The sequence below is a fragment of the Carassius gibelio genome, chromosome A2 (genome assembly GCF_023724105.1).
Source record: "Carassius gibelio isolate Cgi1373 ecotype wild population from Czech Republic chromosome A2, carGib1.2-hapl.c, whole genome shotgun sequence".
Lineage (NCBI taxonomy): Eukaryota > Metazoa > Chordata > Actinopteri > Cypriniformes > Cyprinidae > Carassius > Carassius gibelio.
In genome coordinates, this window is record NC_068372.1 from 25,075,590 (window position 1) to 25,093,709 (window position 18,120).

The window sequence follows — 18,120 nt, forward strand, 5'->3', positions numbered from 1 at the left end:
TAACAAATTAAAAAATAAATTATACTATTAAATAAATACTGTATTTACTACTATTAAGAATTTACTACAGTTAAAGAAATAAATTCTACTACATATAAAAACATAAATTCAGTCATTTGATCGGTGGTGCAGGGCAGACACAACTAATATTGACTCAATATCGCCCTCTAAAGGCCAGACCTGCACTGCCACCTTATATATATATATATATATATATATATATATATATATATATATATATATATATATATATATATATATATATATATATATATATATATATATATATATATATATATATATATAGCTAATCAAAAGGCAAAAAACATTTGTAAAAGTGTCGATGAAAAAGAAATCTGTTATAACATACCTTATCTCGGCATCAGTTGCTTTGTGCAAAAATTTGAACTTTCCTAATATAGAAAAAAATATACAGCATTCTAGAATATTTTTTATAAAGTATTAACATTATGTCGGGTTTTTCATAATTAGCAGTTGATGATAAAAATGTGACTTGACCATCATGTAAAAAATTAACCAAAATGTCAGCAGCCCAAAACATTTGAAGTTTAGATCACCCTAGAAACCCATCAGAACACCTTAGCTTGGAACGGCCTAGCAACCTTTCGGAACACTCTACAAGCCTTAGCAACCAGTTAGAACATTTTTTGAATGTCTTGACTTCCTAATGTGCTTTTTTGTTCTTAAACTGATAAGCAATGCTAACAACAACAACAACAACAACAAAAAGAGCTGCAAATGGGACCATTATGGTTATAAGTGTTGAATAAAATCTGGGTTTCGGGACATTAACAATTTCTCAGTCACAATAATTACGACATAACGTGAAAGCATCACCATGAATGTAAACGATCAAACATACAGACCTTTATTTAAAGGAAGCCCATTACTTTATAAAAAAATTAAACCCCTTTATTGTTTTTCAGATACAAAAGAAATACAAAAAGAAACACAGACAGCAAGAGGGACACTCAGTCAGCGGCAGCAGCTCAGTCTTTTGGTTAAGTACGCAGATTGTTTTCCTCATTCTCTAGGCCAGCTCGCTCTTGTCCGTGACCTCAGCGTGGCTGGTGTCCGAGCTGCCCGGTGCCAGCAGAGTTCTGCGGTTGTAGTGGGCCTTCATGATGCCTGAGTTGTTGTTTTCATTGAGGATTTGTTTCTGTTTCTGCCGGTTGAGGGACTGGACCAGACCGAGCACCACGGCGGCGAGCGAGTACTGGCCCGTGAGCTTCCTCGGCTGCAGGATGAGCGGGTTGGGCTGCACGCGGCCCAGCAGGAAGTGCGTGCGGATCTTGCCTTCCTGTTCGCTGATTCCCTTCACGTAGATCTCGCCTCGGTACTCGAAGGCGAAGCCGCGCTCGTTCAGGATGCCGTAGGTCTCCTCTGGGAGCTGGATCTTTCCGCTGACACCTGTGCTGTCCATGCGACTTGCCAGATTGACTGTTTTCCCCCAAATATCATACTGCGGCTTCTTAGCGCCAATCACTCCAGCCACCACAGAGCCATGAGCCATGCCTGAGGAGAGAGGAGAGCACAGGGCCAGCATCAGCAAATCTCACTGTTAAAATTGAAAAATGGTCCAACCTACATTTAAGCCTTTTAATAGAGGGCTATGAAGAAAGTAAAAAGCAAAATATCCTACTAATTTTCATAAGAAAAACACTGATTTTTGGCAATAATAATTCAATATTTTAAGATAGACTTCAGTGCTGGGCTTCTTTAGAATAATAATTTATTTATTTACTTATTAAACTCTTTTATGCCATGACAGCTTATTTTTAGGTGTAAGAACAAAGTAGAATCAGTTAAATTAAAACAGGTAAATAAACTATTAAACATATTTAGAAAGCGATAAGGAGTAGATAACCTAACAGAATTTGACATGACTGTTTTCTATTTTAATATATTATAAAATGTGATTTATTTCTGTGATGGCAAAGCGGAATTTTCAGCAGCCATTAGTCCAGTCTTCAAGGTCACATGATCCTTCAAAAATCACCTAAATATGCTGGTTCTCAGCAAACATCGCATCTTATCATCATGGGTTGAAATAGTTGTGCTGCTTATTATTTTTAAGTCAGAAATTCTGTGATGAACAGAGAGTTCAAAAGAACAGCATTTATTTGAAACAGACATGTTTTGTAACATTATAATTTTTTTAATGTCATTTTTGACCAATTGAATGCATAATAAAAGTATAAATTTCTTAAAAATAAACTCTACATAATCTACATAAAGATAAAACTTTTAATTTACATTTTAAGGTGCATCTGAGATTAAAAAAGAAAGAATATTAACACTAACATTACTTATAATATTAAAATGTTTTTAGCATGATTTTAAAATAAATCACAGAGAAGAACTACATTACCCATGATCCTGAAAGGACAGTCAGAGAAGTAACCATGAAACAGAAATACTGCCCACTCCCTCAAAGCATTGTCTTCTTACAACCTCAAATATCTTTTGCAATTATATTTTTTTATAAAATTTCCATCAAATATATATATTTGTATGTTTTTTTCCTTTATTTTTTGGCTTCAAATCAAATATAGTAATGTTATGACTCATCTTAGAGTTGGTTTGGACTCATGGCTTTGAAACTTTATTTTAAAAAATGGCTATGGAGAAAACAAACTGGAAAAATGTTCCCGCAATCAAGGATGATCAAAAAGTGGGCAGTCACTGTTGAGCTCAATTCTTACTTTCATAGGTTTTTCTAAATCATTTGATTTAATCGTTTGATTCTTACCGATTCTGAGTTGGAAGTTGTTAAACGAATGTTTGTTGATCTCCTGAATGCTTTCATTCAGAGCAATGGCGAAATCAGCCAGTGCACACAGATGCCCCCATTTATCCTCACATTGCTATGGTAACACAGACATATAGAATGATTACTGCACAAACTACAAGCTTCTAAGACATCAGATAATATCTGCTTTAGTATGAGTGAGTGTGTAGGTTTCTATAGATGTATGTGTGTGTGTGTGTGTGTGTGTGTGTGTTTTCATACTTGTTTCTCAGGAGACAATCCTGACACGGCCATGTATGTGCTGCCAATGGTCTTTATCTTCTCGATGTCCTGAAAGCGTTCCTCCCCCAGGAGCTGTACAGAGACAATCTTTCAGATATGACAGTCTACATATGTAGCATTAAACATTCACCAGCAGCTTCTGAGCAGGTGTGATGGATCTGTGTGTCTGTGTGAAAATCATTAATATTAAAGGGTCCTTACAATTCAGTCCTTATTTACTTACCCCAATTTCACGACAAACCTGTACGCTGTAATTTTTGTCATGATGAACTGTTATTGAATGAGTTTGGATCAACATGGGGTGAGTAAATATTGACAGAATTGTTATTTATTTATAAACTATGCCTTTAAATGCGTGTAAGTTTATGCTGGTAGAATTCTGACCTCATCAAAATCAGCGATGATCTCGTTGAGCAGCCGCAAACACTCCACACCCTGATTATTCATCTCAGTCTGTGAGTAAAAATCAGCAAAGCCTGGAATCGAGGCGAACATCACTCCCACCGCATCGTATGACTGCGAGTAGAGCTCCTACGGATGGAGATCACACATTAGATACCTCCTCACTGGACTCAGATCATTTGACACAAATGAGCTTTAAAACAACACATGTGAAAACCTGCAGAAATGTGAGTCCAATGAACTTCAGAACAATACAGTGCATGTGACATATGCAGAACGGGTAGACTTTTTAAAACTCTACTCTAGAGGGCAGTGTTGCTTTATATTAACACACTTGTTTTACTCATAAGAACAGAGGTCGGTCAGGGTTAGAGTTTAGGGTGCAGATGCATATGATTAGGATGATATCTGATATATAATGCCAATAAAACGCATAGACCATACAAACGAACATGGTTTACATATATTGTATGTGATATAAACACATAACACTTACAAAGTGTTCCCTTTATTTTTTTGAGCAGTATATATATATATATATATATATATATATATATATATATATATATAATTTATTGCATATCAATGTATATGTACAATATAATATATAATAAAAGGCTACCTGCAGGTTTTTGCTATTTTCAATTAAATGCAAAAAATATTTATAAAAGAATTATGAAAAATCATCAAAAAAAAAAAATTTCTGTCACATGTAAGTTTAACTCAACTAAAATAACTAAAACTAAACTTTAAGTAAAAATGTAAAACTGTATAGATATATTTACAAAAATAAATAAAGTAGAATCAGTTAAATAAATGATAAAATAATGACAAAAACACACAACCAAATGACTACAATTTTAACTAAAAGTTTAATTAAAAATCAAACGGATAATATAAAAATGAATAAGTTTTTCAGTGATACTATAACACTGCTGACAAAGTTGATATTTGATGATGCCAATACCACAAATACAAAATAATTTAAAAAATGGTTCATGTATATTATAAAATGTTATTTTATTAATACTATTCTAATAATATAATATAAAAATATTTTTATATAGAATTAATGCAGGAAATAAGTGTTTCAGTGGCAAAAAAAGGCATACCTTATAGACACTTCCCATATACACAGACCTCACAAGCATAACATACCACAACATGCACATCTACTGCACCTTTCAAATTAAGTGTGCAATTCAGATGAAGTGAGTGACTAATTATGTGCAATATTTGAGGTGTAATGTGTGCAAACTGCTCTATCTACTTTGCAATTTGACCAGGGAGCTCTGCTAAATAGCATGGCCAATATTAAAGGAGGTAAAACTCTCTCAATACACCCCGAAATATTCAGCACTGCACTTGTACGCCCCACTGATGCATGATGTCATTACTGCATGCAATTACTGATGAGCGATCATATGTATAAGAAGTCAATGACTGCTAAGGACGAGTGTACAAAACAGGCAATAATGCACTTAATAGTTGTTAGTCACTGAGCTAAATTACTGCAGTGCCCTTTAAAAGTGGCAGGTTTTGTGAGCATGTATGAAGGAGAGAGATCATTTCCTCATCTTAATAATAGAGAGTGACGTCAATTATAGTTCACACATTTAAGTGCAGACACAATTAGCATTTAGCATCAGCCATTTCTGATTAACTGACAGCGGAACATTCCAGAAATAAACAGAGGAGTCATATCAGGACAAGAGAGAAAAGAAAGAAAGAAAGAAACTAGCAAGTAACTAGCTACATAAAAACATGGCTAACAGAGGATAAACAAGATATATGTTGCAAGAACAACAAAATTGACCAGAATTTTTTGTTTTAATGTTAAATTGGGAAATAAATAATAAAATAATATTTTCTAAAATATTATATAATAAGGAAAATAAAGTAATATTATGAAATATAATTTTTTTTGTGTTTTATGGCAAAACTAAATTTTCTGCATCATTACTCCAGTTTTCATTGTCACATGATTCTCCAAAAATCATTCAAATATGCTGATTTCTTATCAATGTTAAAACAGTTGTGCTGCTTAATATCTTAATATTAGATCAGGTTTTGATGAAATTAACAGCATTTCATTGAAATAGAAATCTTGTAAGATACGTTTTTTTTACAGTCACTTTCGATAAATTCGAATTCATCCTCGCTGAATAAAAGTATTTAAATGTGTGCTCGCTGTTTTTTTATGATTTTTAAAATAATGTGCTCGCTGTATTTTTATGATTTTTAAAATAATGTGGCATTAGCCTACCATCATGCTAAAGTCACATTTCACTGAAATCAGTGGGGAGTCTACTGGTGTAATATACAGAGCTGTTGCAGAACATTGCAGATTACTTATCACGTATGAGGTTTTGTGATGGTAAGGATGTCGTCTATTTAGGGAGTTCACTAGATTTTGGGATTGTTTTTCATTGTAAAAAGTTTGACAAATTAACAGTAACTTACTGCCAACAATTATCCAGTAGTTGCTGTATTTTGTACCACAGTAAAACTGTGTAATGATTTAAAGCTGCAGTCGGTAACTTTTGATGCTCTAGCGGTTAATAAACAGAACTGCTTGCGTCTTGCGGAAGAACATCATAGCCGGAACTACTTCTCTCTGTTTATGTCTATGAAGAATCACAAAGGTACTGGGTTACTCCACCGCGGTGCCCCCGAAGCAATCTAAAATAGTCCGAATATAAACACTTATTATAGGTTCACCCTAGTGATTCAGGACAAGCTAAAAACACGGTTAGGAAAATGGATTCATGGTGTACTCACTTATTATATACATTTTTCTACATTTTGAACACAAACAAAGTTACGGACCGCAGCTCTGATTGGTTGTTTTCTTAACGGGAGCGATGTATTTCTGCAAATGGCAATAGAACCACTGGGAGGAGCCAGAGGAGCTTGATTTTTTCACAGATTATCTGTCTCATATTCTTCTGTCAGGACATAATGACAGGTTTAACAAATATGTAAAAAATATATTTTTTACAAAAGTTAACTTCTGCAGCTTTAAAGTGCTTGTACAGTGTAAAACCCATATCTTATTTTTTTTTACTTTTATTCTTGTTTTATCATGTATATAAATTATTTATTTGTATAACTTTCTTAATTAGTTTGTGCTTAAAGTTGCCTGTCATACCAATAAAGCACAAAGACCAGAGTGAAAGTGGCAATGATTCACCCTTTCCTCACTTCTTCTCGCATTCTAAGTGCTGCCATGCTTTTCCTGTCAGACTAAAGGCATGAGACACCCAGATCCACTCTGTCTCTCTACCTCATTGTCTCTGTCTTTCTCCAGGAAGTGGCGTGCGACATGGCTGGGGAGAATGTTCCGGAGCATGTTCTCATTGTGTTCACGCAGCTCTCGCATCTCATTTATCTCTTCCTTCGCCTGTACACGCCATAGGAAGTCCAGACGAGCGGTATACTCCAGCTGAGAGACAGAGAGAATATAAAAGAATCACAAGATCCATTAAATCAACACAAACAAGCAAAAGTAAAGGAACAGCCAATCAGTGTTACAGCCCTTTACAGTTATTTTACAAAGCATTCATCAGGCTCACACACTCCTTGGCAGAGAAGATCACCCTATTCTACGGCTGTATGTGTCAGAGAGAAGCTCAGTCTCTGCCCGGATAAACTCATATCATCAGATCACATTTCAAGACCGAATGATTGTCACCACAAATGCAAACTATACTATGAATTGCACCTGCTACTAAACTCAGAACAGACAGACAGAATATATTAATAACAAAATGAAATATATTTATTTGATCAAAATGCAGTAAAAAATAATAATTTGAAATATTATTACAATTGAAAATAACTGGTTTTATTTTGATATATTTTAAAATAGTAAATAGTATTTATGTAGTAAAGCTGAATTTGCAGCAGCCATTACTACAATCTTCAGTGTCACATAATGCTTCAGAAATCATTCTAATATGCTGATTTGGAGCTTAAGAATCTTTTTAAAACTTGCTGAAAATATTTAGTTGTAAGTTTTATAATTTATCTGTTGAAAACTTTAAACTTTTGTTTTATATATATATATATATATATATATATATATATATATATATATATATATATATAGAGAGAGAGAGAGAGAGAGAGAGAGAGAGAGAGAAAAGGACTTATACAGTACATTGCCATTAAATACAATGAATGAACCTTAGCATAGGAGCCTGATAGAAATGCTAATTTTAGATGAAAATTTCAGACGGCACTTAGGCTTTTGCATCTGAACTCTTCATATATAAATAAAAAAAGGCTTTAAGTTTCAAAGAAAATAAAAAATAGTATCTATTAACTGTCAGCAATACTAGGCAGATAAATCACAAATACACACTCAGCAAACACAATCCAGTCACTGGGAAAAAAAGGCACACAAAAAACCTAGCAACCAGAAGAGGACTGCATCGGTAGGTAATCAACAACAGGAAAGATGCAGAGAGGTGCACTTTCTTCTTAAATGTGGAAAATAACTCATAATCAAAAAATGCTTTACGAATGCTTTACAACATTGATTTTAAATGTCCTTATATAGGTTTCTCTTGAAAAATATTCTTAATTTAATGTAAAAGACTATAGTATGATATTTGTTTAAGTATGACACATCTTACTATTTATAATGGCACTCGTTTGCAGCAATGACAACACCTCCCTAAAATGACTCAAACAAACATGCCCCCACGTCTACATCACTATGTGAAAATATTTGCGTAATGCTGCCCAAATGTTCACGCAAAGAAAGAAGGCGTGGTTTCAGTAACACAGTTAGTGTTGAAGCAGTCATGTCAGGGAGATGCTTGCTGTGTGTATCTAAGTGAAAGTAAAAGTACTTTATTTGGCCTTCTGAAAGTAGATGCATTTAGGAATCTTTAAGACTACTTATAATAGAACAACAAAACATTTTATGGACAACCATTTCGTGAACCTAGGAGAGGAGGTCATTCTGACTTTGCTACGACAATCTGGCGCTTCTGAATCAGCTACTGTAAGTATGTTTTGTTATTTGTATAAGTATTTGCTATATTAACAAATTTTGTTTTTGAGCCGCTCCAGTAAGTTAATTAAAAACGGAATATGGCTCTGTGATCATCATTGTGCTAAAAGCATCAGGTTCTTCTCAACCCTTCCTCCCTCTGTTTTAAGAAGATGTGGAGACCTTGAGCAAGATGCCACAACCACACAACCAAATGACACTGTATGTATAATTTGTTTTACATTTGGACAGCATTTTTTTACGGTTGGTTCTATTTACACCTTATCTAAAGATCCATCTCAGGAGATCGGATCACAAATAATCATTATTTTGCTGTTTATATCAGGACAAGCATCTCAAATGTGTCTCCTGTGACAAATGGTGTTCAGTTTCAGTGGGATGGTCTCTGATTTCATGATTACACCCATCATCACTCGCAATGTTGCTTTGAGTGTTATTGCATGTTGACAAAGTGAAAAAGCACTGTCTATGAAGCATCAGAACAGATTAGCGTTTGGTCCTCAAGCAACATGAATAGATGATGACATCACTTTTCATTTTATTTCTTTCACACACTGTACTCAGTGAGTTCCCTTAAATGCTTTGGCAGTGCTGTGACCCTTTGTGGTACATCTTGCCTCTAACAGGAAGTGAGCTGTACTGCGTTTCTGCTATCTCTGTTCAGCCTGGCTTCCATCAGCTCTCTTCCAAATGAAGAGCAGCAACAAGGTCCCTGCTTATTAAGCAGTAGCACACGCTCATCTGCATATATTAATATCCAGCTTTAATTGAAAGTGTTTCACAAAGGCGTCCAGATTGAAAAATTAATTTACAAACAGTCAGGGTGTGATGTAAGTGTTTATGCATGTGTATGAGTGTAAAATGCATGCGTGTGTGCATCAATTTGCGTATGCTCTCAGACTGAATATGAAGTGAAAGATGATTTTATGAGGAGTAATTATGCAAGTGGGGCAGACAGGGGTGTAAGACTGTCCGACTGATTATTAAAAACACATCAACAAGACTAACCTCCATTAACCTCTAAAACACATGCACACACACACAGAGACGGACGCACACACTCAGACAGTAGACAATTAAGGCAGTGCATATATCAACCAAATTACTTTTGACAAAAACAAACTGTAAGAAAAGAGTTGGATAAGTTTTACAAATGAGTTTTATAAGTTTTAGATGTCTTGGGAGGCCCAGTTTTGAAGCTCACCACTGTCTAGAGTGGTTTGGGACTTTATCAATATCAGAACATTCATTTAAATGGTTAAACATCTGGCTGTTGGAAGAGCAGCTGTTACAATAGTAGCTAAAATAAATGCATTGTTTTATCCATAATAAAATGATGTGCTAAGTTCTTTGGTGGTGACATACTGGTTCTCAAGGATCTCACTCAGCAGATAATACAAAAGTTATGTTCCCTCATGCTTTATTCCATTGAGCGAGGCATGTACCTGCATTCATAAGTTAATCAAGAGGAACATTTTAGTGCCTTTCAGAGCTCAGTAGACTCATCGGAGTTCTCCATTTATAGAAAGTATCTACTTTGTCCTAGTTTTTTTTTTATTCTTTAGAAACACTAAGAAAATACACTAAAGCAAAAATTTCAAGCCACTGACTTTCTTTTTAATCTCACTTATGTCTACACTGCAAAAATAAATAATTTTTTATATTTTTAAATATTCAGTTTTGTTAAAATATCTTTAACTGCTTAAAACAAGACATTTTCTTGAGAAGGCACAATTATTGTGTTGCCCCAAACTTTGTTTGATCGCAAAATTACAAAAATGAAATTGTTATTTTTCCTCATATTATTTCCATCACTAAAGTTTTGTTAGCATCAAAACACCACAGAACTATAAACTTTCTATCATCTCAATGTTTTTCCCCATTACCATGTCCCATTATGGGCTCCATTTATTTTTGCTTGTTAAGCATTAATGTCTTATGCAGTTGCATCAATTAATTATCTATTATCTAATTATTCTATGCATTTAAAAAAAAATGTACACTAGAAAACGAGATTAAAACACTCAGAATGTTAATTACCTCTGAGGAAATAATTTTTTCTTCTGAAAGTTTTTTTTATTTTTTATATTAAATGTTTTGATAAAAAAATGTATAAATAAAATAGAACATCATTTTTGTTTTAAATTTCTTTGTCGTATATTTTTTCAAAATCCCAAAACTTTCAAAAACATTTATTTTAAATTTAATTTTGATTCCCAGAATTTCAGTGTGTTCTCAGACCTTTGCACCCCACTGTATATGCAAATTTATGTCTCAATACCTGCAGTGACAGAGTGCTTGTTCATTCATTCGACACACACACCAAGAGAAGCATAAATAAGAAATGATCAAATCACTGTCCAAGAAACACATGCCAAATCCCATTCCATAGGCCAAGCAGTGCCAGTGGGACCACCCGCTGTTGCCATACATATGGGGGGAGGGCAGTTAATAGCTGGACACAACACATGGCACAAGCACAAAGCATTGCGGTCAACTCCATGCACATTAATCAGAGTGGTGCCAACACACACACACACACACACACACACACACACACACACAACTACACAAACCCAGCACTCATTTCTCTTCCTCTCTCATCCATCACCACTCAGAACGGCTCTTTCCACTGGTCTACGGCATCAAAGACAACAATCAGTGGAGTGAACTTAAAAAGCTTCACACACTGTGTTAGAGAGAGAGCAGGGCTTTTATATATTAACTGTGAGACCTTATGAAGCAGCCAATAACTTGCAGCCGTTTCTTAGAAACGTGACATTATAAAATAGGCACTGAATGGCCTCTAATCTGCTGTCAGGTTAGCATCTGTGTGTGCGCCTCTGTTACCTGTTGGCCGTGGTAGAACACAGCTAAAAGGAACATCGCCATGAGAAGCAGAGACGTTTCCTTGGTTCCCAGGAAGCTTTTGCTGTAACCAGGGAAACGGGACAGAAAGCCTCATGAGCTCTGCAGCACATTTATAATGTCCAGAGTGCAGTTAGTTAAGACAAACATCTGTCATAAATGTCATTAAGAGTCTTAAACACAGTGTACACTGTTTGTCAAACACTTATGATATCTGACATTATTATTTTTATTATTTTTTTTTATGAAAGTGGATTATAATGTTTTAATCAGTACCTACAGTACTTCAGGGTTTGGTTCTGCTTTAGAGGTTGTAATTTGGTAGATGGTTTGGTTTACAGTGTTCACATATAGGGACAATAACTCTGGAGTAAATATGATGCACAATGATGATAACTAGGGTAGACATCTTAGCACTGCAACAATGTTGTATAAGTAGTCCATGCAAGTAATTTATTTAGCTTTTATAAAATGTATAATTTTTTTCATACTATATAAATATTTCCCCCCAATTTTTCCTATTTTTTTTAGGTGGTATACCATGGTATTCTTTGAAGTGCCTTTGAAATATAATGTGAAAATGATTAACATCCATAAAGAACTTGCATGAAGATGCACAGTAACTTTTCTTCACTATTGTTGTTAGTCAGCAAATTTTTTTTGTAATAATTATATATATACATATATGTATATTCTGACCAGGCACAAAAGATCATCTTATAACTGGTATATTATTACTGTTCTTGAAAGAAGTCCATAAAGGTTGCATTTATTTGATCAAAGATAAAAAACAGTAATATTGTGAAATATTACCATGATTTAAAATAACTGTTTTCTATTTTTATATTAAAATAGAATTAAGTTTTCGAAATTTAATGCAATTTTAAAAGGTACTTTTTGCTTTTGATGGAAAAGTCAAATTTTTAGCAGCCATTATTGCAGGCATCTAATACTTTATGCTGTTTTGCTGCTCAATAAATATTTCATATTATTGTCAATGTTTAAAACAATTGTGCTGCTTAAAAATGTTTTGGAAACTGTTTTTTCAGGATCTGTTGATTAATATAAAGTTCAAAAGAATAGCATTTATTTTAAATACAAATCTTATGTTACATTGTAAATGTCTTTAAGTCTAGATTTAAAGGGTTAGCTCACCCTTGAAGCATCCTAGCTGCTAGGATGCTTTCTTCTTTCAGAATAATCCAACTGGAGTTGGAGATATTAAAAATTGTCCTTGCTATTCCAAGCCTTCAATGGGGTAACTGGATGTTTGTTGTCAAAGGTTCAGAAGACGTGAAATAAAGTGCACACATCTGTAATAAAACGTCCCCCACACGACTCCGGGGGTGAATAAAGGCCCCCTGGAATGAATCCATGCATTTTTATAAGACAGATATCCAGAATTCAAACGAATAAACACTTTTTTTCTAATATCTGCTGACTGTGGGATGCGGACGATGTGCAGGTGGATGATAGAAGATGTATTTCAAACGCACTTTATTACGTCTTCTGAACTGTTGACAACAAACACCCGCTTACCCCCACTGAAAGGCTTGGAAGAGCAAGGATAATATTTAATTTAACTCTGACTGGGTTATTCTGAAAGAAGAAAGTCACATACAGTACACCTAGGATGCTTCGAGGGTGAGTAGAAGAATTTTCATTTTCGGGTGAACTAACCCTTTAATACAGCCTTGCGGAATGATAATAACATTTATAATAAAAACTTTACTGACCCCAAACTTTTGGCAGCATATGTAGGCAGTCACAGAAGTGTATGTGCAATCCTTGCAGGGTTAAAAACCTAGTTGCCAAACTAATCTTTTGACCACCAGGCCACACCACCCACATTTATTTTTCAGACGTAGTTTATGTGTCCTTCTCATTAAAAGTTTAGCAAAAGACAGAAATGTATGACTGGGTGGTGTCAATCATAAAACTTGCAGAAATCTATTAAAACACTTGCAGACTGCTACTCTAGAAACAGCAAGACATTTATTGCTCTTATAGTCGGTCCTCATCATTTTACAAACTTGCATCACATCCATAAAGAACAAAGTGTGATGTATAATTTTGCTCTTTATAATTTGTTTCTTAATTGCTTCTGAATGGCACAATGTGAAAGTTTGCATACCTCTGATTAAGTGTAAGTGTGTCATAGCGGATGAACAGAGGTGTGTAGAAGGCCTCGGTCAGCAGTGCGTAGATAGCGATCATCATCAGCAGGATGGCCAGCTTCAGGACAGAGTTCAGTCTGAGGAACACTGCACACGTCACCATAGCCAACACTCCAGTAAACACGAAATACTGTCAATGAACAGGCAGATAACCTCACCATTAACAAGCCATTGCTCTGTGCACAGTGAATGAATTGATTTTAAACGGTTTACACATTTGCTAGAATTCTATCAATCCTTTTAACAGACTGAAACTGGCAATAAGCTGTGGGTCTGACTGTGTGGGGGGCAGTGGATGAAAAGACCTCTGGGTAGAAGCAGATATCGGGGATTGAGGCAGATGCATTAAGCGTCTGGTTCCCGAATGAGCCGGATTTATCGAAATCACACCAAAGCTACAATAAAAGAGAAAGAGAGTGCTAATGTTAGAGAATCGATTGCATTTGAGCAATAAAATTGCATTTCCAAGAACTTTCTAGCTATAGGTGTAGCTGATAAATGGCTTATATAACATTCTATAATATTCTATTAAATCAAATTAAAAATATAAAAAATTAAGATCAAATGTTTTACATGCAATTTAGGCATCACAACATTGTAATATGCAGTATGAAAATTAGATTTTTATCTGGAATCTAACTCATTAAGTTCCTAGTGTTTTTGAAGATCAATTTCAAATGTTAGATGATGGTAAAAATTTGGGAAGTTTAAAAAAAATAAAGAAAATAAATCCACATTAAAATTGATTAATTTAATATATTACATAAAAAAACTCTCAAATCGGCCAGTAACCAATATGATATTGACATGAGTCAAAATCTGCTGAGGGGTAACAATGGAACAACAGTTTTAAAAAGTGATTTTTCACTATTATTTATTACAAGAGCTGCATTTTCATGGATTTAAATAACATATTTTTGTTATAAGAGACAATAAAAACTTCTTTGTGCATCAAAACTTATTTATGTTTTATAATACCCAAAAATGATTTCCTACATTCAATTACCCCTTAGCAGATTTTGAGCCATATATTGTGCATGCCTTCTTTTTAGTCTTAGATTTATTTTTATTTTTTTTACAAATTTATCACTAGACGTAAATAAAAACTCATTTGTACTCCACAGTGGGTCTATAATTCTACAGTTTAAATTGGTTCAGCTCACAAATTAAAATGTATCCGCGGAAAAATTAGCATAGTATAATGATGATATTAAAAATACAATTAATAACAGTGTTTGCTCACTATGTTAATCATGGCAGCCATAAAGTTGATGAGGATGGAGAGGAAGATGACAACGTTCCGCGCAGCGTACGTTTCGTTCACCCAGCAACATGCTTTTCGCAAAACCAGCGGCAAACACTTATAGTCCTCCGCCGTTGTCACGACAACAAGGCAACAGTGCAGCAAGATGAGGACGGAGAACTGTATCACCATAGTGACCATCCTACAAAAATAAGTGATCACATATTATATGATGCGCTTGTGGGAGTAATCGATTATCAAATATCAAAGATCAAAGATCAAATTTCATTGAAAACCCCACATCGAACACTACTGAATATATTACTCCATGACTTCTCTATGCACTATAAACCCAAATAGATCATGTGTCAACCTCAGCGTCTGTGGTAGTTATGGTCATCAGTGTATTTATGTACTTGTGTATTAATTACCTTGCTGAGGGAAGTAAGCTCTGTATTCCAGTGATGAAGCAGAGAACAATGAAGGCACACACTAGATTAGACTTAAACACCTCGTCTCGCATCTGGGAATACTGTAGAGAAAAAAAACACACACACACACGCACAGAAAATTAAGGACGAAAATTCCTCTTCACATGACGTCCACAATGACACCATGAAAGCAAGTCTAACCACGTAGGAGAGAGCAGGGTAAGAGCTCAAACACACATAAACACACAACTCCTGTGCTCTTTGGGTTAGTGTAAGGACGTGTGATGTCAAGGTTGGAAGCAGGGCAAACCAAAAACTCAAGCATAGAGTGGCACAGGCCAAGTCTAAGGCCAAGCAGGGGGCAAAGGTCAACTCAAACCAGCAGAAATGAGTTGAGGAATATATAAACTGAATAAAAAGCGTTTTTTTCTAAGATGAAAACATGCATGGTAGTGGATCATGAGTAACCTGAAGGCACATCTGTCGGCCAACCCCCAGTTGATCAGGAAGAATTAAGGCTCATATGATGAGCCAAGTTCATCAGTGATTAAAAACAATCAATTTGGAGACCAATCCAATCGGCTGAATTCACCAGCTCATTATCCTTAGTGTTGATTAAAATTCACTCTCTTTTTCTTAATCAGAACCGGCTGATCGGATCAGGAAACAACGTTTTTGTCAGACTAATGGTCTAAAAGCGGTTCTCAATTTAACAGCTCAAGAACTAAATCACGATTTGTGAATGAAACATTTAGACCATGCCATAAAATTACCTTTTTGGTGTTTTTAAATCATTTTTGGAGCTGTAGTCACTACATATGAACTGTCACGGAATACTGAAGAACTTGAAGACACTGAAGAAAGGCTGTTTGGACATGAGAGCGAAAATAATAACAGAATTTTGTTTTTGAGGAGAAATATCCTTTCAAGTGAAGTCCATAACTGCTTTGCAGTGGTCTCAGAAGTGTCATCACTCCCGCTAGAAAATCCAACCAAAACTGGTGGCAGATGATTAATAAAATGCTGCAAATTGGTCTAGATTTGTTGGTCCATCCAGTCGACCATCTTTGACCAACAAGAAAGCAGCAACCATCTTCTAAACACAGCTGGACCACCTTAACTTGTTTTTCTTCGGATGGCATATAGAAATAACTGAGAAAATTTAAAACTGATGTTCTAGAAAGTATTGACTATTGCTGGCAAATAACGGCCTTTAGTTTACTCATGACAAAAACACTCTCTCGTCTCCTTCTCTTATATTCCCAAAAATAAAGCAAAAAAGAGAGAGTGAGAGAGCAGAAAGCGAGGGCAGGATTGCTGGAAGGTGGGAGCAGGCTACCTTGTGCTCCAGCAGTGCTTCTCTAAAGGTGAGAGAGAAGGGGGAGATATGTTCTTGGCGGAGCTTGTCCCCGCTGCGCAGGGCGATGGCGCTCTGCATGCGAGCGTTAATTTCCTGTGAGCCGGCGCGCACATGCAGGGCTTGAGCCAGGTGGTTGGGGAGCAGGTTAATGGAGTGACGTGTGAGCGCAGCCAGAGTCTACAGAGGAAAAGCACATGCAGCGCCCATGAGTCTAAGATAGTGTGTGTTCGTGTTTGTGTGTGTGTGTGTGTATTGGTGTGTATCTGTTCATCCAAGAGCTCTGCACAACATGAATGTGTCACAATCAAAGAAAAATTAGAAAAGGATTGCACAAACACATATATGTTTACTAAATGAGGACAAATATAATTTTTTTTATATAAGACTAATTATAATTAAATATATATTAACACAAACTCTATGCCTAAAAAGAATATTTTGCATTACTTATTTATGAACTGTTTCACACATACAACAGCGTGGATTGGAGGTTTTGCCAGATTTAGTTCACTTCTCATGACAATTTTGTCCCTAAATCACAGCTAAGCATGCACACACGCACACACACACACACACACACACACACACACACACACACACACACACTTGCAGATAACATGATTATTTGTACAGCAAATGCTCTGGACTGTAAGTAATAGGCTTTTCTAACTGCTTACAGCTCAGCCCATCTTTTAGAGTGAATCTAGAAAATCTACACACTATTCCAACGCCTAATAATTCCACTGCCTTAATGCCGGAAAGCCAGACCTTTTATATCAGATATTTAAGTATCAGAATATGAGGCTGTTCCAGTTAGTTCTTTCTGCTGGAAAATCCAGTTAAAACAAGGTGGACTGATGGTGGTAGACAACCTTGGATGAGGTAAGAACCCTTTATCATTTGCTGAAAATACCACATTTTCCCTTTATGACCTATTTAAGCTATTTATTTCAGCAACTTTTGTGTTATACAGTATGTCAAAGCTTTTTACAAGTCCAATACCAAGACAAATCTATAGTCTATTTTGAAAACAGTGACATACATATGCTTTGAATATAAACACACTGGTTGATAATAATGGGAGAAATTTAGATGGAAGCAATGAAATAAATAAAAACTATATATTTATTTATATAAAAAATGAAAAGATACTTTCCCTTTTGTTTTAATTTTTTTTAATTTTCAGAAAAAAATAAGTATATCATGATATAAATTTTTTATCATACCCTGACACAGGATTTTGGTCATGCAGCTCACCCCTAGTGAACACCTGTACAATACAGCCTCACACAAGATTACAACAACAAATAGCTGAGAGGTTCATATGAGGATAGAGCTTAAACAAAGATATCACTAGCCTTAAACGCACTGTATAACATCAGGACATAAATTAAAAATGGCATTAAAAAGGACCTGGCTAAGTTCAGGCCACTCGGCTAAACCTGATGACTGTACGAGAAAAGGAAGGCAACCTTACATGACCTGCAAAACATTACCTCAGACAGGCTACACCATGGCTCTGTTTCAAATTATAGTGTTTTTTTTTAATACTATTTACATG

General features: G+C 35.3%; 1 protein-coding gene across 4 annotated transcripts in view; it reads right to left on the bottom strand.

The window, feature by feature from the left end:
* Nucleotides 1-866: 866 nt before the first annotated feature.
* Nucleotides 867-18,120, bottom strand: part of LOC127934466 (adenylate cyclase type 8) — a 37,824-nt gene continuing 20,570 nt past the window's right edge. The window contains exons 8-18 of one of the 4 annotated variants that reach the window (XM_052531875.1): nucleotides 16,539-16,736; nucleotides 15,200-15,300; nucleotides 14,769-14,970; nucleotides 13,804-13,920; nucleotides 13,483-13,655; nucleotides 11,331-11,412; nucleotides 6,744-6,902; nucleotides 3,440-3,586; nucleotides 3,035-3,127; nucleotides 2,774-2,888; nucleotides 867-1,536 (exon numbers count right to left, since the gene is read on the bottom strand). In XM_052531875.1, the coding sequence (XP_052387835.1) occupies nucleotides 1,052-1,536; nucleotides 2,774-2,888; nucleotides 3,035-3,127; nucleotides 3,440-3,586; nucleotides 6,744-6,902; nucleotides 11,331-11,412; nucleotides 13,483-13,655; nucleotides 13,804-13,920; nucleotides 14,769-14,970; nucleotides 15,200-15,300; nucleotides 16,539-16,736 (1,872 nt within the window). In that variant the 3' untranslated portion in view covers nucleotides 867-1,051. The remainder of the gene's footprint in view (nucleotides 1,537-2,773; nucleotides 2,889-3,034; nucleotides 3,128-3,439; nucleotides 3,587-6,743; nucleotides 6,903-11,330; nucleotides 11,413-13,482; nucleotides 13,656-13,803; nucleotides 13,921-14,768; nucleotides 14,971-15,199; nucleotides 15,301-16,538; nucleotides 16,737-18,120) is intronic. The other 3 variants (XM_052531885.1, XM_052531892.1, XM_052531901.1) reach the window with 3 other exon arrangements.